The sequence below is a fragment of the Mercenaria mercenaria genome, chromosome 3 (genome assembly GCF_021730395.1).
Source record: "Mercenaria mercenaria strain notata chromosome 3, MADL_Memer_1, whole genome shotgun sequence".
Taxonomy (NCBI): Eukaryota; Metazoa; Mollusca; class Bivalvia; order Venerida; family Veneridae; genus Mercenaria; species Mercenaria mercenaria.
Window position 1 is genome coordinate 70,382,308 of NC_069363.1, and position 24,439 is coordinate 70,406,746.

Genomic DNA, 24,439 nt, shown 5'->3' on the forward strand with positions numbered 1-24,439 from the left:
TATGAGCGTTGCTTTTGTTAACTGGATATCCCATATAATGTAATGTTGGATTTAGACCAGACTTTACCAGTGAATATGTATGGACAATGTCTCTCATAGGCCAATATTAATAATGCAATATCCCTTAAATGGTCCTTAATTTTTACAAAACTGTACAATTTATTTACATTGTTTGAGGGTAGGGGTTTTTGAACCTCAAGGTCTTGTTTATTTTAGTCTACTCCCCTTATAGAAATGATATTAATTCATAGTATTATTACATGTGGCTGTTGAAAATAAAAAGTTTTTCACAATTACAACAAGAGCGCCGCCATGCGGGGCAATATACACCCGAAGGCTTACATCATAGGATTGGAGCAAAATTTTAAGAACTTGACTGTTGTAGCCCCAAAGCAAGGTCTTGTTTATTTTAGTCTACTCCCCTTATAGAAATGATATTAATTCATAGTATTATTACACGTGGCTGTTGAAAATAAAAAGTTTTTCACAATTACAACAAGAGCGTCGCCATGCGGGACAATATACACCCAAAGGCTTACATCATAGGATTGGAGCAAAATTTTAAAAACTTGACTGTTGTAGCCCCAAAGGACTGGAACAACAAAAGGAAAACTTCAAAAAACAAATCTAAGTCCACAAAAAAAAAAATCAAAGTCTACAAAAAAATCCTTATCAGGTATAGGTATGTAAAAATACACCTTAAAATTGGAGGTACCATCCATGTTGTACCACAGAAAAGTGGTCTCGGTTTTTCCCTACGGCCAATAATAAAAAAGTTTCAAAATAAGCTATTTATAGCAACATAAAAGGGAAGTAATTAAAAAAAAAATAAATTATTGTAAGTACAAAAAAGAGATCTGCCAAATAAAAACAAGACCACTGCAATGCAGAGCAATATACACAAAGCAAAGTCATATATGACCTTTGACCCTTAAGTGTGACCTTGACCTTGAAGCGAGTCATCCAGAACATGCGCTCTGCACATCGTTACAATGTGGTGAACATTTCTGCCAAGTTTCTTTGAAATCCTTCCAGCAGTTCAAGAGTTACAGAGCGGACACGAAACAAACTGATATGACTTTTGACCCCTGTGACCTTGACCTTGAAGCAAGTCTTCAGGAACATGCGCTCTGCACGTCGTCTTGGTGTGGTGAACATTTGTGTCAAGTTTCTTTGAAATCCTTCAAGGGGTTCAAGAGTTACAGAGCAGACACGAAACAAAATGATATGACCTTTGACTCCTAAGTGTGACCTTGACCTTGAAGTGAGACATCCAAAACATGCGGTCTGCACATCGTCTCGGTGTGGTGAACATTTGTGTAAAGTTTCCTTGAAATCCTTCAAGGGGTTCAAGAGTTACAGAGCGGACACGAAATTGCTAACGGACAGACGGACGGACGGACGGACGGACAGACGGACACCAGCGTCATAACATAATACGTCCCTTCGGGCGTATAAAAATTTAAAAGTCTTGTTTGTCATATGCTGTAAGCAAACAGTACAAAGTCTGATAAGACAGCTTTCAGGGGCTGTCTGATCTGGGTCTGAGCTGTCTGCAAAAGCATCTGTACATTTTATTAGCAAGAAAATGGTTAAATGTTCTCAATGTCAACAGTGAACAATGTCTGCCACAATTCTGTCAATAAACATTAAGTTTAAATATGTTTATTTGAGTTTATATTATTTTCTATGAAGAAAAAATACAGTTGCATTGTAATAATTTGCTATCTGCGAGTGTAACACTTAGCATTAATATGATGACTAAATAAAGTACAGGTATTTGGATTCCAAACTTGTTTATTTTAAACAAGTATGCATTGCACTCTTATGCAAAACAATTAAAACTGCTTATTTAAATAAAATATTGGTGTTGATGCTCCTGCGATAGATAAAGAAAGATACATGTTATCTCACATAACTGAAAAAATATCTTGCCATTTTTAATCAAATGTTACACTTGCAACATATTTCAACTGACGATCTTCATTTTGCTGTTATATTTGTATAAAAGCACTGATCTTAAAACTTCAGAATACTTTGTGTAGATAAAACATTAGTCTGTGAAAAATCATATACACTTTCATTACCTTTGCTTCACAAAAACTAAAAAAATACAGTTTATTTTGAAAATGGAGGTTTTTAGCTGTAAAAAAAATCCAACAAGTCATGTTACTTTGATGCACTAAATGAATACATCAGATGTTGGTGTATTAGAATACTATCCATATCCATATGCAACAATGTTCAAGGCATCGGTTAAAACAAATATTTTGCATATTCAAATAGCATTTTCTTTACACAGTCACTTTGAAAAACTTGTTTTTGTAAAAATGTTCCGAAAAAGTGTTACACTTCATACATGTGATCACTCTGCACTGCAAAAGTGGTAGATTTGTTTCCAAAAAGTGGTAGACTGGGTATCAAAAGTGGGAGATTTTTTTCTTGCCGTATTTACCTGGTTTACCGTTATGTTTCTTATGAAAGTAGATTGAAAAACGTGTCCGTAAATACAACAAGATTACTTGTGACACAAATCATTTATTATTACTATTATTCAATGAACACATTTTTTGTTTGTACAGAATACAGGCCTCTTTTGAAGATCTGAGAAGTTCTTTGCTCACACTAAACCTAAAAGTTCACTGTCCTCATTGAACTTACACCTCAATGAATTCAAATTTCTGTTTGCCAAATTGTCTCTGTGATCTGTTTGAATTTTTCTAACCATACTAAAACACCTCTAGAGATCAGCATTTCTGTCCGGCAGAAAAAGGACAGTTGAGCTGTCCAAACCTCTTTCCATCTTCAACCAGAAACTGTCAAGACTCATGTCTTCACTGATAAATGGCAGCTCCGAGTCTGGACTCAGCTCACCGGGTAGTCAGATACTCATCCATCAGCTGGTCTGCTTAAACATGGCACCCAAATCTGTTGGCCAGACTTAATACTGTAAAAAATAAACAAGAGCTGTCACTATTGGTGACAAATGCCCCCGAAGTAGGCCCAAGAATGCCACAGTTGTATTCGCAAAAAATCACATATCATTTTGTGACCTTGACCTATGAGGCCTCGGTCATAAGTGTGACACATCTTCTCAATATGGTTAACATTTGTGTCAAATTATTTTCAAATCCCTTGGTAAATGGCAGAGTTATGGACCAGACAAGAAACACCTTCTAAGTGTGACCTTGACCTTGGAGCTAGGGGTCTGGGTCTTGCACATGACACCTCATCTCATTATAGGGAACATTTATGCCAAGTAATTTCAAAATCCCTTCATCAATGGCAGAGTTATGGACCGGACAAGAAACAGACCATGCTAACCTTTGACCTCTAAGTGTGACCTTGACCTTGGAGCCAGGGGTCTGGGTCTTGCTCATGACATGTCATCTCATTATGGTGAACATTGATGCCAAGTAATTTCAAAATCCCTTCATGAATGGCAGACCTATGGACCGGACACGAAACATACCCTGTTAACCTTTGACTTGTAAGTGTGACTTTGACCTTGGAGCCAGGGGTCTTGGTCTTGCGCATGACACATTGTCTCATGATGGTAAACATTTCTGCCAAGTTCTTTCAAAATCCCTTCATGGATGGCAGAGTTATGGACCGGACACAAAACAGACCATGTTAACCATTGACCTCTAAGTGTGACCTTGACCTTGGAGCTAGGGGTCTGGGTCTTGCGCATGACACTTCGTCTCATTATGGTGAACATTTATGCCAAGTTATTTCAAAATCCCTTTATGGATGGAAGAGTTACAGCCCGGACAAGAATTTACCGGACGCACGGACGGACAGTGCGATTTTAATATGCCCACCTTCGGGGGCATAAAAAGACAAAATACTTATTTGCAGAATATATGTGAAAAAGACCTCATATTAAACAAGAGGGTCATGATGACCCTGGATCGCTCACCAGAGTAATATGAGCCACATGTTTCAAATGTCAAACTGATGATTTTTAGAAATTTTTTGGAAAATTTTCCGATGTACAATCAAGTAACCCCTAGGGCGGGGCCAATTTTACCCCGGGGGTCATGATTTGAACAAAGTTTGTAGAAGTCTATTAGGCAATGTTACATATCGAATATCTAAGATCTAGGCCTTCTGGTTTATTTTAAGCAAATTTATGAAGATTTCCCTATGTACAATCAAGTAACCCCTGGGGCTGGGTCAATTTGACCCCGGGGGGTCAAAATTTGAACAAATTTTGTAGAGGTCCACTAGGCAATGCTACATTTCAAATATCTAAGCTCTAGGCCTTCTGGTTTATTTTTAGAAAATTTTGAAGATTTTTCTATGTACAATTAAGTAACCCCATGGGGCGGGGCCAATTTGACCCTGGGGGTCATGATTTGAAGAAATTTTGTAGAAGTCTATTAGGCAATGCTACATGTCAATATCTAAGATCTAGGCCTTCTGGTTTATTTTTAGAAATTTTTTGAAGATTTTCCTATGTAAAATCAAGTGACCCCTGGGGCGGGGTCAATTTTGACCCTGGGGGTCATGATTTGAACAAATGTTGTAGAGGTCCACTAGGCAATGCTACAAGTGAAATATCTAAGCTCTAGGCCTTCTGGTTTATTTTAAGAAAATTTTTGAAGATTTTCCTTTGTAAAATCAAGTGACACCTAGGGCGGGGTCAATTTTGACCCCGGGGTCATGATTTGAATAATTTTAGTAGAGGTCCACTAGGCAATGCTACATGTCAAATATCTAAGCTCTAGGCCTTCTGCTTTTTGAGAAGAAGATTTTTTAAGATTTTCCTATGTAAAATCAAGTGATCCCTGGGGCGGGGTCAATTTTGACCCCGGGGGTCATGATTTGAACAAATTTTGTAGAGGTCCACTAGGCAATGCTACATGTGAAATATCTAAGCTCTAGGCCTTCTGGTTTATTTTTAGGAATTTTTTGAAGATTTTCATATGTAAAATCAAGTGACCCCTGGGGCGGGGTCAATTTTGACCCCGGGGTCGTGCTTTGAACAACTTTAGTAGAGGTCCACTAGGCAATGCTACATGTCAAATATCTAAGGTCTAGGGCTTCTGGTTTTTGAGAAGAAGATTTTTTAAGATTTTTCTATGTAAAATCAAGTGACCCCTGGGGCGGGGTCAATTTTGACCCCGGGGTCATGATTTGAACAAACTTGGTAGAGATCCACTAGGCAATGCTTCACACCAAATATCTAAGCTCTAGGGCTTCTGGTTTTTGAGAAGAAGATTTTTAAAGTTTTTCCTTTCGGTTGCCATGGCAACCAGAGTTCTGCATGGAATTCAATTCTTTGAACAATTTTTAAAGAGGACCATCCATGGAACATCCCTGTGAAGTTTCATCAAAATTGGCCTGGTGGTTTAGGAGGAGATGTTGTTTAAAGGAAAGTGTGGACGGACGGACGGGACGGACGACGGACGACGGACGGACGGACGCCGGACGGTGAGCGATCACAATATCTCACCCCGAGCACTTTGTGCTCAGGTGAGCTAAAAACAAGAGGGCCATGATGGCCCTATATCGCTCACCCGAGTACCATTGCTCAAAATGATATGATCAAGTTTTGACATAGAGCACATAGGCATACACATTAAATATCATCAGGATAAGTATTTTCTTGTAACAGTCCCTTCTGACCTAGTCACAGCCAATTTCCATACCAAGTTTGAGGGTCCTAGGCTCAAATGCTGCATTTTTTGTACTAATATGACTATTCCTTACCCTGGAAGACTTAAATAACATTTAAAACCAATCTCATTAGACGCTGCTGAGATATATTCATTTACATAAAATAAAGGGAGGTAATTTGTCATAAATTCAGTCAAAAGTCATCTACCCTGATTGTCCGTGTCCATCTGATGGCATAAATGACATTTCAAATCAGAATCTTTATTGGTTACTGAGATACACCCATTTTAATTTGAAACAAAGGGAGGTAATTTGATATAAAATCAGTCAATAGCTATCTACCCTGATTGCCTCAGTCCAACTAAAGACAATAATGAAATTTCAAATGAGTTCTATAAATATTTACCAAGATAAATCCAGTTTTATTAAAATCAGGGGAGGTAATCATACATTGGTATACGCATGTAGAAGATACAGAGTACAAGCCTATACAACAATATATTAGAAAAGTATTCATATCGATAAAATTTTATGTTCAATCAAGAGTTATCTAACATGACTATTTCTTACCATGGAAGACATAAATAACGTTTCAAACCAATCTCATTAGAAGCCGCTAAGGTGTATTCATTTACATAAAAAATAAAGGGAGGTAATGTGTCATAAATTCAGTCAATACGTATCCTCACTGATTGTCCAAGTCCATCTGCTGACATAGATAAAACTTCAGATCAGTATCTTCATTAGTTACGGAGATATAACCATTTTAATTTGAAATAAAGGGAGGTAATTTGACATAAAATCAGTCCATAGTTATCTACCCTGATTGTCTGAGTCCAACTAATGACAATAATGAAATTTCAAATGAGTCCTATAAGTACTTACTGATATAAATCCATTTTGATTACAATCAGGGGAGGTAATCAGATATAAAATAACTCAGGAACCTATGATTGGATCTGACAGATTCATCATGGAATCAAAGATTTATTGTTGTTGAAGATATTTTGCAAGTTTGTACCAAATCAAACCATAAATGAAGTCTCTATATGGCTACAAAAGCCAAAATAGCAAATTTTGGACATTTAAGGGGCCATAACTCTGGAACCCATGATGGAATCTGGCCAGTTTTCGAAAGGAACCCAGACATTATGCCAATACAGGTTGTGTACAAGTTTGATTAAAGTTGATTGCAAAATATTGTCTCTATCGTGTTCACAAGCCAAAAACAGCAAATTTTGGCCCTTTAAAGGGCCACAACTCTGGAACCTATGATGGGATTTGGCCAGTTTTCGAAAGGAACTGAGATATTATGCCAATACAAGTTGTGTGCAAGTTTGATTAAAGCTGATTGCAAAATGTGGTTTCTATCGTGTTCACAAGCCAAAAGTAGCAAACTTTGGCCATACCTCTGGAACCCATGATGGGATCTGGCCAGTTTTCGAAAGGAACCGAGATATTATGCCAATACAACTTGTGTGCAAGTTTTATTAAAGTTGATTGCAAAATGTGGTCTCTATCGTGTTCACAAGCCAAAAATAGTAAAATTTTGGCCCTTTAAGAAATCGAGATATTATGCCAATACAAGTTGTGTGAAAGTTTGATTAAAATTGATTGCAAATTGTGGTCTCTATCGTGTTCACAAGAAATTGTGGACGGACAAAGGGTGATCACAAAGCTCACCTTGTCACTATGTGACAGGTGAGCTAAAAATGCAAGTAGTTTTACACAGAAATGTGTGGGTAATTAGCACTTTGTACAGGCTTGTAGATAGACAGCACTGTTTCATTACCAAAACCTTTTAATAAAATGTTTAGATAAATAAAATTATGTCAGCTAGTATTTTTGCTGATCATACAAAATGAGGGGTCATAATTCATTAATTGCTCTGAAAAACGTAAATAAAAATTTAAAGAACAACATACCTCCAGCACCCTCTGAACTCGCTAACTGAAGCTGCTTGGCAGGTCATCTTTTCACACCTCCTGATTTCTGACCTTAGTGCTTTGATGTGTTTTTAATCCTGCCCAATTAACAACTTGATAAAGTCATAATTGACATGTCGACGTCCCAGAATTAGAAGGGCGTAAGTGGAAAACCATAGTTTTCGGCAAAATGAAACAAGAGGGCCAAGATGGCCCTAGGTCGCTCACCTAAGAAACACTCCATAACAGTGTAAAACATGTTTGACCTAGTGATTTCATGGAAACAAATATTCTGACCAATTTTCATTAAGATTGGACCAAAAAATTGGTCTCTTGCGATAAAACAAGCATTTTCTTAGATATGACCTAGTTTTTGACCCTAGATGACCCATGTTCAAACTCGACCTAGATTTTATCAAGGCAATCATTCTGACCAAAATTCATGAAGATCAACTGAAAAATACAGCCTCTATCACATACAGAAGTTTTTTCTTTGATTTGACCAAGTGACCTAGTTTTTGACCTCAGATGACCCATATTCAAATTCGACCTAGATTTCATTAAGGCAATCAACCTGACCAAATTTCATAAATATCAACTGAAAAAAAACAGTCTCTATCGCATACACAAGATTTTTCTTTAATTTGACCTAGTGACCTAGTTTTTGACCTCAGATAACCCATATTCAAAACGGACCTAGTTTTCATCAAGGCAATCACTCTGACCAAATTTCATGAAGATCAATTGAAAAATACATCCTCTATTGCATACACAAGGTTTTTCTTCGATTTGACCTAGTGACATAGTTTTTGACCCCAGATGACCCATTTTCGAAATCAGCCTAGATTTTATCAAGGTAATCATTCTGGCTAAATTTCATGAAGATCAGTTGAAAAATACAGCCTCTTTTGCATACACAAGGTTTTTCTTTGATTTGACCTAGTGACCTAGTTTTTGACCCCAGATGACCCATTTTCGAACTTGGTCTAAATTTCATAAAGGCAATCATTCTGACCAAAATTCATGAAGATCAATTGAAAAATACAGCCTCTATCGCATACACAAGGTTTTTACGTGATATGACCTAGTGACCTAGTTTTTGACCCCAGATGACCCATTTTCGAACTCGGCCTAGATTTCATCAAGGTAATCATTCTGACCAAAATTCATAAAGATCAATTGAAAAATACAGCCTCTATCGCATACACAAGGTTTTTCTTTGATTTGACCTAGTGACCTAGTTTTTGACCCCAGATGACCCATTTTCGATCTCGGCCTAGATTTCATCAAGGCAATCATTCTGACCAAAATTCATGAAGATCAATTGAAAAATACAGCCTCTATCGCATACACAAGGTTTTTCTTTGATTTGACCTAGTGACCAAGTTTTTGACCCCAGATGACCCATTTTCGATCTGGGCCTAGATTTCATCAAGGCAATCATTCTGACCAAAATTCATGAAGATCAATTGAAAAATACAGCCTCTATCGCATACACAAGGTTTTTCTTTGATTTGACCTAGTGACCTAGTTTTTGACCCGAGATGACCCATTTTCGAACTCGGCCTAGATTTTATCAAGGTTATCATTCTGACCAATATTCATGAAGAAGAATTGAAAAATACAGCCTCTATCGCATACACAAGGTTTTTCTTTGATTTGACCTAGTGACCTAGTTTTTGACCCCAGATGACCCATTTTCAAACTCGGCTTAGATTTCATCAAGGTTATCATTCTGACCAATATTCATGAAGATTAATTGAAAAATACCACCTCTATCGCATACACAAGGTTTTTCTTTGATTTGACCTAGTGACCTAGTTTTTGACCCGAGATGACCCATTTTCGAACTCGGTCTAGATTTCATCAAAGTTATCATTCTGACCAATATTCATGAAGATTAAATGAAAAATACAGCCTCTATCGCATACACAAGGTTTTTCTTTGATTTGACCTAGTGACCTAGTTTTTGACCCGAGATGATCCATTTTCGAACTCGGCCTAGATTTCATCAAGGTTATCATTCTGACCAATATTCATGAAGATTAATTGAAAAATACAGCCTCTATCGCATACACAAGCTAAATGTTGACAGACGACGGACGACAGACGCCAGACGACGGACGACGGATGCCGGACATCGAGCGATCAGAAAAACTCACCTGAGCTAAAAAAACTGTCTATGACAGATACGCCCTTCTAATTCTAAGGGCGTAAATGGACTTTTCTGGTACAACAATTAAGTGTAGATACGCCCTTCTATTACTGGGATTCTGAAAAACTTTTCACTTACGCCCTTTTATTATTGGTGAATTTGGTCAACATAGCAGTTTTTGACAAAAATTTTTTTTTACAGAATTATGCCCCTTAGTGTGTAGTTTCAAAAAATGTATGAATCATAAAAGGGCGTAACTAACACTTACGCCCTTCTTATTCTGGGGCGTCGATGTGTTTTTGTGTACAAAGTCCCAGGTCAAGGTAAACGTGACTGGGTTACATTCCAAAGCATCAAGTTAGACAAATGTTAATTGATATCATGTAACCATTCTCTACTTGTCTGCTTCACTGATTTTATCACAGTATATCATATGCATAACTCAAACTTCGCAAACCAGTCCCATTTTTTTGTTTACCGTAAAAAATCAGCTGTTTTAACAAACTAAAAAAATTTGTTGGCTATCTATTTAAAAAATCGGTAAATTGTCAACCAAAATCGGTAGCGCGGGAGTTACCATTGAAAAGCAGTAGTCTACCGCCAAAATCGGGAGAGATCACATGTATGACACTTGCAACAAATTTAGCCACATTTCCTTTCATTAAATTTGATTAACAGCATATATCATCATGAAACTTGCTACACACATTCTGGTCATAGAGACACATATTAAAACATAAAATCTGTGTTAAGAATCCTTTTATTTGTTTTTTTAAGTAAGTTTATTTGATCTGCCTCATTTTTTTTTTAATCACCCTTAACTGTATTTATGTTCTAGTAATCTTTGGCATTGATTTCGAGGAAAAGCCGGATTTGTGACACATACATCTATGTTGTTGGGCTGGAAAAAGATAGGTCCAATATTTAAACTAAAGGTATATTGCATACATGTAACTTCTGCATTATTACTGTGCATACAATTCAGTTGTTTAAACGTTAGAATATCGGAAAATTACAGGAAACAAAACAAATCTTTGAAAAAGTCCCGATCTTTCATCACTTCTTTGGTTGGCTCATGTTTACAAATTTAATGTTAGTAGTTATTTTGCAAGTGTCCAGACAAGTTGGCTTGTCTGAATTTAAATGTAGGCAGTGGCTAGAGAACCAGAATCGGTTCCCTAGACTGCGAACTTATTCGTCCGGAACCGGTTCTCTAAGCAAAATACCGTGCATAGGCTAGGGAACCGGCATTTTATTTCTATGCATAATACTGCCGAAATCCACTTTGGTTCTTTTGGTAAGTATCATGTGCATGTTCTTATCTTAATTAGTTAATTAATTTTACCATTATAGCAAGCTATGCCCTTTTATTTATTTGTGTTTACTGTGTCTCCAGAAGTGTACTCGCCGCATACTGTCCGCCATATTGGAATGATAAAATAAACTAGTACGAACGAATGCGAAATCGTCGACACTGGAGCCGAAATAAACTTGAAATTTAAACTTAAAAGGTATAAGACAATAAAAGAAACGATTAAAACAAAATAAGTAATTTCAGTATTGATTACATATCTTTGAACGTGAAATGCCGAGGACCAGTATTTAAAGTGATCAAAGAATATATATGAAGTTTTAAGGGCAATTAAATTAGTTTATTCATCTATAAACATGTAATGACGCAAATACAAACCAATATTATTTTATATTTAAATAATTTAAACATAATACAAGTTTAAAGCAAATAACATTTAAAAACTGCAAAGTAGTTTTCACGCATTCATTCGTACTAGTTTATATCATTTGAATACGGCAGACACGGTATATATGCGGCGAGTACACTCTGGGAGACAGCAAACGCAGATAAATGCAAGGGCATGGTAAAATTAATTAAGAAAATAATATGCATGACATTTACCAAGAAACAAAGTGGATTTCGGCAGTAATATGCATAGAAATAAAATTCCGGTTCCCTAGCCTATGCACGGTTTTTTGCTTAGAGAACCGGTTCCGGACGAATAAGTTCGCAGTCTAGGACATATATGGCCCAAAAACACAACACTTTCCACACCCTTCGTTTTTTGTATCCTGGTTACATAGGATACATAGGGATACACTTTGTATGTGCAGGTCTTTTGTTTTTACCATTGTAACATTATATTATTATTCTATCAATTTATTATTATTATTATGTTTTATTTCATTGAAACATTATAGATCTATTATTATTTGATTCCGGTTCTCTAGCCACTGCCTTAAATGTAAGTTATTTAAGGCTGTTGACTAGGCAGAATAAGATTGTTTACTATTTTATAAATGCATAATGTGTAAATTGCAGCAGGGTAGCCTCTATTGGTACTGAACTGGACATTTTGGATGTTCCACTTCGTGTCCTAGTAAACCTCCATAGCGTTATGGCAAGACAAGCACCTTTTCCATATAAGTGTATTATGTTGAGCGCAAATAACCATTCTGCGCTATTTACCAAACGCGCAGCGCATATAACAAATTTTTGTACGTTGGTTATATGCGCAACGATTTACCAATCGTTGTGCAGGATGAACTTAACCTGCGCGATTTACCAAATGCGCAGCGCAAATAACAAATGTAACTTTATATACCAGTAATTTGCATTTCATGTTTGATAAATCATGCAGTTGGTCAATTTATTAAACAAGAGGACCATGATGGTCCTGAATCGCTCACCTATCCCCACATGACCCAGTGTTGAACTGAGTATTACGTCATTATTTCTATTATTTGACATAGTGACCTAGTTTTTGAGCACATGTGACCTTGATATCATCAAGGTGAACATTCTCACCAATTTTCATGAAGATCTCGTGAAAAATATGGCCTCTAGAGAGGTCACAAGGTTTTTCTATTTTTCGACCTACTGACCTAGTTTTTGACCGCACATGACCCAGTTACAAACCTGACCTAGATATCATCAAGCTGAATATTCTCACCAATTTTCATGAAGATCCGTTGAGAAATATTGCCTCTAGAGAGGTCACAGTTTTTTCTATTTTTAGACCTACTGACCTAGTTTTTAACCCCACGTGACCCAGTTTCGAACTTGACTTAGATATCATCGAAGTGAACATTCTGACCAATAATCATGAAGATCTCATGAAAAATATGGCCTCAAGAGAGGTCACAAGGTTTTTCCATTTTTAGATCTACTGACCTAGTTTTTAACCCCACGTGACCCAGTTTCGAACTTGACCTAGATATCTTCAAGGTAAACACTCTGACCAATTTTCATGAAGATCCATTGAAAAATATCGCCTCTAGAGAGGTCACAAGGTTTTCCTATTTTAAGACCTACTGACCTAGTTTTTGACCGCACGTGACCCAGTTTCGAACTTGACCTAGATATCATCAAGGTGAACATTCTGACCAATTTTCATGAAGATCCATTGAGAAATATGGCCCCTAAAGAGGTCACAAGGTTTTTCTATTTTTAGATCTACTAACCTAGTTTTTGACCCCACATGACCCAGTTTCGAACTTGACCTAGATATCACCAAGGTGAATATTCTGACCAATATTCATGAAGATCTCATGAAAAATATGGCCTCTAGAGAGGTCACAAGGTTTTTCTATTTTTAGATCTACTGACCTAGTTTTTAACCCCACATGACCCAGTTTCGAACTTGACCTAGATATCATCAAGGTGACCATTCTGACCAATTTTCATGAAGATCCATTGAGATATATGGCCTCTAGAGAGGTCACAAGCTTTTTCTATTTTTAGACCTAATGACCTAGTTTTTGACCCTACGTGACCCAGTTTCGAACTTGACCTAGATATCATCAAGGTAAACATTCTGACCAATATTCATGAAGATCTCATGAAAAATATGGCCTCTAGCGAGGTCACAAGTTTTTTCTATTTTTAGACCTACTGACCTAGTTTTTGAACCCACGTGACCCAGTTTCAAACTTGACCTAGATATTATCAAGGTGAACATTCTGACCAATTTTCATGAAGATCTTATGAAATATATTGCCTCTAGAGAGGTCACAAGGTTTTTCTATTTTTAGACCTACTGACCTAGTTTTTGATGGCAAGTGACCCAGTTTCGAACTTGATCTAGATATCATCAAGATGAACATTCTGAGCAACTTTCATAAAGATCCCATGAAAAATGTGACCTCTAGAGTGGTCACAAGCAGAAGTTTACGGACGCACGGACGGACGACGGACACCGCGCGATCACAAAAGCTCACCTTGTCACTTTGTGACAGGTGAGCGCAAAATATAAATGTCAAATGCTGAATATCTTGGTACTTAAATTATGTGTCATAAATTTGTTTCTACATCAGTAAATTCACAGCAGTCGGTCACCAGGTTTCAATACCTCCGATCTGATCAAGATGCAATAAAACTCAAACATGCGTGAAGGTGTGATTTCCTCCAGCTTGCACACGTCGTCTTCTGGTATGTTTTAGGCTATTTTTATAATTTTCTATTTCACCCGAGCACTTGCTTAGTAAAATATCGTTTTTATTATATTGAAATACATTGAAATTTCACAATTAATATTCTTTTTACCAATGGGAGCGTATCTCTCAACATGGCTATGATAAAAGATGAAATAAATAGGTGACAGAATTAAAAGAAAATTCTTACAAATCTTATTGATATTATTATTATTTTTTTTTTTTTTTTTTTTTTACAGTACAAAATCGATAGAATAAAGAGTAGTTCTCGTCAAAACAAAATTTTACATTTTGTAGCTGCGCAAGATATTTGTTCGTTGCCCTGTGCTAAAAGAAAATCTGGAATTATTTACTCTGATCACTTGAATATCTTTTATAAATCATATTAACTTTTACTTTGATTTACGATTAAAGACTAAAATTATAGTTTTTATGCAAATCTGAAATATATAATGTTACATCTGTAACTTGCGCCGGAGATCAGTCCTGCGCTAATAGCAAAGTTTGAAATGACACTGATATTTCAAATAAATTTCATTCATAAAACATACTATTTATGAAACTTAAATATTGTTAAAAAGGAATGAAAAAAACAGTGATTTCTGTCATAATGAGAACGAAATATTACATTTTTTATCTACACAAGATGTGCGTCCTGCGCTAATAGTCAATCTGGAAACTACTCCGATATCTTGAATGTCTCTCATAAACTATGTTAACTTAAACTCTTTTTTTATGATAACAGACTAAAATTGTAGCTTTTGCAAATCTGAATATAATGTGGGATGTCGGTCCTGCACTAATAGCAATTCCTGAAATGACGCCGATATTTCAAAAAAAAAAACTTCATTTCTTAAACATACTATTTATGTATCTTTGAAAATTAAAAATATGTGTAAGAGTAGAAAATAAACAGAAAAAGAGTCATTTCCGTCGTAACGAGAACGAAAATTTTACATTTGTTATCTGCGCAAGATGTGTCCTGCGCTAACAGTAAATCTGGAAATTACTCCGATAACTTGAATTGGTTAAGTTTAACTCTCTTTTATGATTACAGACTAAAATTGTAGCTTCTGCAAAATTTGTTAAATTTGTAACATGCGCTATAATAGCAAATCCTGAAATGACGCCGATATTTCAAATATATTTCAATTCTAAAACATACCATCTATGTAACTTTAAAAACAAATTTAAGAGTAGAAAATAAATTTAAAAAAAGCCTTAAATTAGCGAACAGAATGGATCCTGACCAGACTGCGCGGATGTGCAGGCTCTTCTGGATCCATGCTGGCCACAAACGCACTATGTTGGTTTTCTCATGGCGCGGCTCAATTCTCTTCAACAATCATAGTATAAATAAAAAGTTACTAGTTCAATATTTACCAATTTATATTATTTTTATTGTAATATGTCTTTATTGTTACAAACAATTCAACGAACAACTTTAGAAATAAGCGCCAACTTAAACAAGAGGACCATGATGGTCCTGAATCGCTCACCTCTTCCCACATGACCCAGTTTTGAGTATGACGTCGTTTTTTCTATTTTTTGACATAGTGACCTAGTTTTTGAGCTCATGTGACTCAGTTTTGAACTTGACCTAGATATTATCAAGATAAAAATTCTGACCAATTTTCAAGAAGATCCATTGAAAAATATGGTCTCTAGAGAGGTCACAAGGTTTTTCTATTATTTAACCTACTGACCTAGTTTTCGAAGGTACGTGACCCTGTGTTGAATTTTACCTAGATATCATCAAGGTGAACATTCTCACTAATTTTCATGAAGATGTCATGAAAAATATGGCCTCTGAGAGGTCACAAGGTTTTTCTATTTTTATACCTACTGGCCTAGTTTTTGACCGCACATGACCCAATTTCGAAACTGACCTAGATATCATCAAGGTGAACATTCAGATCAATTTTCATGAAGATCCATTGAAAAATATGGCCTCTAGAGAGGTCAAAAGATTTTAATAATTTTAGACCTACTGACCTAGTTTTTGACCGCAGTTGACCCAGTTTCAAACTTGACCTAGATATCATCAAGATGAACATTCAGACCAACTTTCATACAGATCCCATGAAAAGTATGGCCTCTGAGAGGTCACAAGGTTTTTTCATTATTTGACCTACTGACCTAGTTTTTTAAGGAACGTGACCCAGTTTCAAACCTGACCTAGATATCATCAAGGTGAACATTCTGACCAAATTTTATGGAGATCCATTCAAAAGTATGGCCTCTAGTGAGGTCACAAGGTTTTTCTATTTTTAGACCTACTGACCTAGTTTTTGACCGCACATGACCCTGTTTCGAACTTGACCTAGATATCATCAAGATTAACATTCAGACCAACTTTCATACAGATCCTATGAAAAAGTATGGCCTTTAGAGAGGTCACAAGGTTTTCTATTATTTGACCTACTGACCTAGTTTTTGAAGGCACGTGACCCACTTTCGAAATTGACCTAGATATCATCAAGGTGAACATTCAGACCAACTTTCATACAGATCCCATGAAAAAATATGGCCTCTAGAAAGGTCACAAGGTTTTTCTATTATTTGACCTACTGACCTAGTTTTTGAAGGCACGTGACCCACTTTCGAACTTGACCTAGATATCATCAAGGTGAAAACTCTGACCAATTTTCATGAAGATCTCATGAAAAATATGGCCTTTAGAGAGGTCACAAGGTTTTTCTATTTTTAGACCTACTGACCTAGTTTTTGATTGCACGTGACCCAATTTCGAACTTGACCTAGATATCATCAAGATGAACATTCAGACCAACTTTCATACAGATCCCATGAAAAATGTGGCCTCTAGAGAGGTCACAAGGTTTTTCTATTATTTGACCTACTGACCTAGTTTACATGGCACGTGACCCAGTTTCGAACTTGACCTAGATATCATCAAGATGAACGTTCTGACCAATTTTCATGAAGATCTTGTGAAATATATGGCCTCTAGAGAGATCACAAGGTTTTTCTATTTTTAGAACTACTGACCTAGTTTTTGAGGGCACGTGACCCAGTTTCAAACTTGACCTAGATATCATCAAGGTGAACATTCTGACTAATTTTCATGAAGATCTTGTGAAATATATGGCCTCTAGAGAGGTCACAAGGTTTTTCTATTTTTAGACCTACTGACCTAGTTTTTGACGGCACGTGACCCAGTTTCGAACTTGACCTATATATTATCAAGGTGAACATTCTGACCAATTTTCATGAAGATCTTTTGAAATATTTGGCCTCTAGAGAGGTCACAAGGTTTTTCTATTTTTAGACCTACTGACCTAGTTTTGGAAGGCACGTGACCCAGTTTCGAACTTGACCTAGATATCATCAAGATGAACATTCTGACCAACTTTCATAAAGATCCCATGAAAAATATGACCTCTAGAGTGGTCACAAGCAAAAGTTTACAGACGGACACACGGACGCACAGAGGGACGGACGACGGACACCGCGTGATCACAAAAGCTCACCTTGTCACTTTGTGACAGGTGAGCTAAAAAAAAACATAAATCTCATAATCATGTATTTGTTTAATCATTTATTACATTGGTTAATTTCGCTGCTTGCCTGGCCTGCATAAATATCAAATCGTGAAAAAAATAATGTTAATAGGATGATAGAAACATCGTCTTCATTATAGGAATATATATTGACATTAGCACATAATCGACTTCTTTTAGTAGAAAGGGCATAGAATATGATATTATAATTTGTTATTGCAATATGCCTTTATTTTGCAAGCAATATCAAGAAATAACTTAAGAAATCCTCACCAAACTTTTAATAACATGAATCTCGTATATATTTATCTAATTACGCTGGTTATTTCCAAGGGTTACCTGGCCTGCGCTAAAAGCAAAATTACGCTGATATTTTAGGTATTTCTCTTCAATCTTTATTAATTCAAACGATATGCCCCCATATCTAAAACAATAACAAAATATTATACTTGTCATTTTTTGCTAACAGTTTATATATATGTGTGGCATGGTTTTATACTTACCTAAAATAGAAAGATTGATTGTTTAATTAAATGTAGAGGTATTACAAATCTGCTACTAATTTTGTATTATAAAAGCATGAAAAAATAATATCAATTAGATTTGTAAGAAATGACAAATATTTGAAATATCGTTGTCATTTCAGGAATTGCAATTGGTGCAGGACCGTCATCCCGCAGTAACTTTACATTCTAGCTACAATTTTAGTCTGTAATGGTATAACAAAATTAAAGTTGACATAGCGTATGAAATTATCGGAGTAATGTTAAAATTTTCTATTAGCGCAGGACATACGTCTTGCACAGATAAAACATAATATTCCATTCTCGTTATGACAGAAGTTGCTCTTTTTTCTATTTATTTTCTACTACATTTTTAAAAGGTACATAAATGATATATTTTATAAATGAAATATATTTGAATTCAGGATTTGCTATTAAGGCAGAACTTTCTTTCTAAATAGTTTCTACTCTGAAAACAATTTTTTAAGAAGTTTCATAAATAGTATCTTTTAGAATTGAAATATGTTTGAAATATCGGCGTCATTTCAGGATTAGCTATTATAATAGCACAGGACCGACATCCCGCGCAGGTAACAGATGTAACAAAATATTCATTTTGGCAAAAGCTACAATTTCAGCCTGTACTCTTAAAACAATGGTAAACTTAACATGGTTTATGAAAGATATTCAAGTTATCAGGATTATTTCCAGATTTTTTATTAGCGCAGGGCACACATCTTGCGCAGATAACAAATGTAATATTTCGTTCCCATTGTGACGAAAATCACTTTTCTTTCTAATTATTTTTTACTCTAAAAACATTTTAAGAAACTACATAAATAGTATCTTTTAGAATTGAAATATGTTTGAAATACCGGCGTCATTTCAGGATTTGCTATTAGCGCAGGACCAGCATCCCGCGCAGGATACAGATGTTACAAAATATTCATTTTGGCAAAAGCTACAATTTCAGCCTGTAATCGTAAAACAATGGTAAAGTTAACATGGTTTATGAAAGATATTCAAATCATCAGGATTATTTCCAGATTTTTTTATTAGCGCAGGATACACATCTTGCGCAGGTAACAAATGTAATATTTTGTTCTTGTTATGAGAAAAATCACTTTTCTTTCTAATTATTTTCTACTATGAAAACATTTTTAAGAAGTTACATAAATAGTATCTTTTAGAATTGAAATATGTTTGAAATATCGGCGTCAGTTCAGGATTTGCTATTAGCGCAAGAACAACATCCCACGCAGGCTACAGATGTAACATTATATTCAGATTTGCAAAGCTTAAATTTAAGATTGTAATCGGAAAACAAAGAGAAAGTTAACATGGTTTATAAAAGATATTCAAGTTATTGGAGTAATTTTCAGATTTTCTATTAGCGCAGGACACACCTCTTGCGCAGCTACAAAATGTAAAATTTCGTTCAGATTTTGACGAAAATTACTAGTTATTCTATCTATCTCAATATAAAACATTAAAAAATGATATAAGTATTAAAGATCTGTAAGAATTGTCTTTTAATTCTGCTTATTTTTATTTTATTTTTAATCTTAGCCATGTCAAGAGATATGCTCACGTTGGTAAAAAGAATTGCGCTTTTTCAATGTGATAAAAGCGATATGGTGAAATGTGCTAAGTGTGTGGCAATTCAATCTTTTATGTACGTCCTTTTTATGTTCAATATCCGATATAAAATGACTGTGTGTGATCAAATGAAGTAAAAATACTTTAGTTATAAAATATAGAGAGGACGATGTGTGCTATCCGAAGGAAATCACACCTTCACGCATGTTTGAGTTTTATTGCATGTTGTATCATATTGTAGATATTGAAACCTGGTGACCGACTGCTATGAATTTACTGATGTTGCAACAATTTTTAAAGATTTACAATTTTAGTCTGTAATTGTTAAACAATGTGAAAGTTAATGGCAGATATTCAAGTTATCAGAGTAATTTCCAGATTTTCTATTAGCGCAGGACATACATCTTGCGCAGCAATAAAAATGCGTTCACGTTCTGGCGAAAATTACTCTTTTGTACTATAAAACATTAAAAAATATCAATACAATCTGATCTGTAAGAAATGATATATATTTGAAATATCGGCGTCATTTCAGGATTTGCTATTAGCCTATTAGCGCTGGATCGACATTCCGTACAGGCTACGGCGTTTAAAAGTAAAAAAACAACCTTTTGTTATAAAATATACTTTGGATATTTGGTGTTATTTTAAAGTTTTCTAACACCTATGACAAATGACTCTTAATACCATCTTCAACAGAAATTTATAGTTCGTAAACAGTGCTCCAGCTAGCTATTTACAGCAGGGCGCATCGCCCGTTCTGAAATTTGTTCCGCCCTGTTGCCCCGCCAGGCACCCTGCCCGTTTTACAACTATTTATTTCTTATTTTAGCCAAACTTCCCTTTTTTGCCTCAGTGATTATAATACACTGCTTTATTGCCCCCTTTTTATCCATGCCTAAAGTGTGCCAAAAAAATCATGCCCAAATTATGCCAAATTCCATGCCTAAAGTATGTTAAAATGCAATGAATGCATGGATCTGTTATATTTTTTTCCCGGGGGAGCACGGTCCCGGACCAACCACCCCAGAAGTGCCCTTTTTCAGTGCCAGCACCCTGCCCTTTTTTAATCCTAGCTGGAGCACTGGTAAACTACCAGGGACGTGAACATCTCATTGAAATTACCGCATAAATATGCTGATTTACTTTTAAAAAATATAGATCTATGTATTTCTTGTTCTTTTCAAATTAAGCAAAGCGACCAAGTCAATTCACACCTTTACGCGTGCCTGATCACCGTCAGTTTTAAAATTAAACAATTTTATGTAGGCCAACAAGTCTAGCCCTCTTACGAGATTCAGTTTTATCGGGAGATATCATCCACTATGTTAAAAGCGCAGACTCATTTACCAAACGCGCAAGACAGTTACCCTGTGCATATAACAAATGTAAATAAGGTTGCCCGATTTACAAATCGTTGCGCAAATAACAAATTGGTTATTTGCGCTGCGCGATTTACCAAATGCGCAGATTGGCTATATGCGCGTAACATATCCCCACACAACCTATTTTCAACCGCCTAGGACTTTGTATGATAAAAATATTTACAGGTCAAATTTATCAGTTGTGATTGTTTCACTGTTAACAGCAGAGACAGAACATGTTAGGAACCTATTCGCAGTCAGTTTTGGTACTTAGAAAATTATATAAATTCCATTTATGTAGCAGTACTATGTTTTCATGAGGTTTTTCTTATTACTCAAAAACCTGCATCTTTCCTTGTCTACTACCTATTCTTGCTTAAGCCAATATCAGTATTTATATATCTTTTGCACTAAATGTTTATTGCTTAACACATGCTTACTACCAGAATTGGGAAGCATATTATTAATAAATTATTTTGACAATACAATCATGATGCCTGTCCTTGCAACATTTTTTTTCATTTTCTAAGCAATTTGAAATATTTGGAGTGTCAAAAGCTTAGCAATTATATAATACATTGTCATATGTGACAGCTATCAATGTAGCAGATGTGACACCATGGTTCTCTGGAGTAATTGAGCATATGATATAGTTCTTTAGATAATGTTCTAACTTTTGGCTGCCATTTACTTTACCCTACCCCCTGTAATTAAAGTACCAATTTAGGCAAGTGTACCTACAGTATATTGATCTGCCATGTTGGTTTTAGTGTTTGTTGCCAGACCTGAATTTTGGGTGTATTATGTTTGGCAGTGGCTAGGGTTACGGTACCGTAATCCTAGCCTCCGATTCTAGGATTACGGAAGTTCCGTATTTCTAGACAACCCTGTGAGAATAGGCCAGGATTACGGAAGTATTTAAAAGGAGTCAAATATATATATTAGGACATGCATAAATGATGTTTTAAACTTAATAGCAACTTTTTATGCCTGTCGTATTATTTCGTGTTATCGATCCGCCATTTTGGGTTAGTAAAAGAAGAAAGAGAAAAGAAAAAAAATAGAGAAGAACAATTAAAAATGAAAGAAAAAAAATGCAAAATCACGACTATGAAATAATAACGTACTCGAAAACAAAAACAAAATTACAGCAATATTTAAAAAAAAAAACAATAACAAAAAAACAACGATTATTTATTATGGAAATTGAAAAGAAAAAGAAATAGGCCATGAACTGAGCACCTCCTCGTGATGTAACCCGGATATAGTTGGACAATTATGTAAACATTGAAACATTACTATTTTCATTAAGAAGATTTTAACTTTTATCATTCATAATTATTCATCAACAGTGCATAAATAATTGTCCATCTATATTTTACTAACCCAAAATGGCGGATCGATAACACGAAATAATATGGCAGACATGAAAAATCGCTATTTTAAGTGAAACAAGTAAGTTAACAACATCATTTATGCATGTCCTAACATATATATTTGATTCCTCTTAAATACTTCCGTAATCCTAGCCTATTCTCGTAGGGTTGTCTAGAAATACGGAACTTCCGTAATCCTAGAATCGGAGGCTAGGATTACGGTACCGTAACCCTAGCCACTGCCATTATGTTTGCCATGTTGTAATGAAACTACAGTAAAAGTTTAGTGCTGTTTCATTTTGCTGGAAGGAAAATACCACCTGTGGTTGAATTTAGGTTGTAAATTTTCAGCATGACTTCCTACTGATGGCTTTCAAAATCATCCTGCCTGGGATTCGATCAGTTAGAAACTTGAAACTTAAATGGTATGCTTTTATAGCACTTATCCTGATAGAAAGTGTTAGACAATAAACCAAAGAGTTGGACTTGCATTTGTACAAAACTGCACAGAAAACTTGTTAAGTGGTTAAAAACTGGTTGTGCCGGGATATATACGGGGGAAAAAATTTCAATTTTTTTTTTCGTTTTCGGATTAAAAGCGTTTTTTTGGGGGGGGGTTAAAACTTTTTTTAGGGGGCCACCAAGTTTGGACGGGCACCTGTGCGGCAGATAGACACTTTATAATTTACTCGGAGATACATTTTTTCATTATTAATAGTTACTCTTTGATCTCCGTGCATTTCTCGCGACAATCTCAGTTTTACACAGGAATTATACATTGTCAAAATATCATAGTCCTTTAAAACAAATGTTCACCTGACGTCCATGTTTAGTTTTGTTTGGGGTGTTTCTAATATCTGTACCGTACCCGTACCATACATTCCTAGTTACAACAGTCTATTTTTAGATATGAAGTGTCTAGGGGTACGGTTCCGTACCTCTAGAATCTGATTCTATAGGTATGGATCTCTGGACAAGCCTGTTAGGGATTGTCTAAGGGTAGGACCTCCTTTTCCAAGATAATTATGGTTTACAGATGCCAGCGTTCAGCCGAATGTTTACATTTTCTTCCGAAACGTAAATAACCGAGGAACTCCAAATGAATGTATACAGTTCCGTGCCGATTAATTTATTTGACAAAAGATTGATGAGCGTATCTTGAATTAATCATATTGGACATTCGGCAGAAAAAAACAAACTAATTAAAAAAAAACAAAAAACTTAACGACATGACGTGGCATATGCACCTATTTGATATAAATTATGTAATCATTTTACAGTTATAATAATCGGCACGGAACAACTTGTTTTATAATCAATTGATAGACAGAAGTAAAAAGCTAGGGACTGTTTGTAAAATCTTCAATGTATCTCGTAATAGTTATCAATGTAAGGAAAACAACACCCTAAGTGTTATCTTAAAAAATTGTTTGTCACAAATTAATTAAACATTATTTTGTCTAATCTATTTTGTGCCTAGTCGATACCTCGTGATTTATCAAAGTTTGGTGTTCCTCAGTGAGAAAAATCTTGACTTATATGCGTAATTAGATCCATGAGTGACCAATAAGAAAGCGTCGTGTCACTTACCAATCAGAACACTGTTATATCTTATATCGGCCTATTAGAACGTTGCTTTGACTCTATTTATTACACTTCGCCCTGTGAATTTATTCAGTGCCACTTTGGATATCAAAGTGTAAGAATCAGGTAAGCTTACTTTGACGTATTTTACGCATGAGTGATTTCATTTCCGCTTTCCCATCGCGAGCTGATAGACGTTGTCAAACCATTTCGTAGGATACCAAACACGGGTATATTCGGTTAAGTAATAAAGGAGAAATCGTCATTTTACGCATGAGTGATTTCATATCCGGTTTGATGCCTGCAATTGTTAGTTCTCACCGAGACCTTTCGTTTGATAC

At 35.6% G+C, this 24,439-nt stretch overlaps 1 protein-coding gene across 3 annotated transcripts in view; it reads right to left on the reverse strand.

The window, feature by feature from the left end:
• LOC128556013 (ubiquitin-conjugating enzyme E2 U-like) overlaps positions 1-24,439 on the reverse strand; it is a 247,655-nt gene that overhangs the window by 151,642 nt on the left and 71,574 nt on the right. Inside the window, exon 1 of one of the 3 annotated variants that reach the window (XM_053539900.1) lies at positions 23,331-23,412. The exons of 1 other annotated variant lie outside the window; for it this stretch is intronic. In XM_053539900.1, coding sequence (XP_053395875.1) covers positions 23,331-23,395 — 65 coding nt within the window. In that variant the 5' untranslated portion in view covers positions 23,396-23,412. Of the gene's footprint in view, positions 1-7,550; positions 7,613-23,330; positions 23,413-24,439 lie in introns of those variants that run through there. One more of the 3 variants, XM_053539901.1, reaches the window with a different exon arrangement.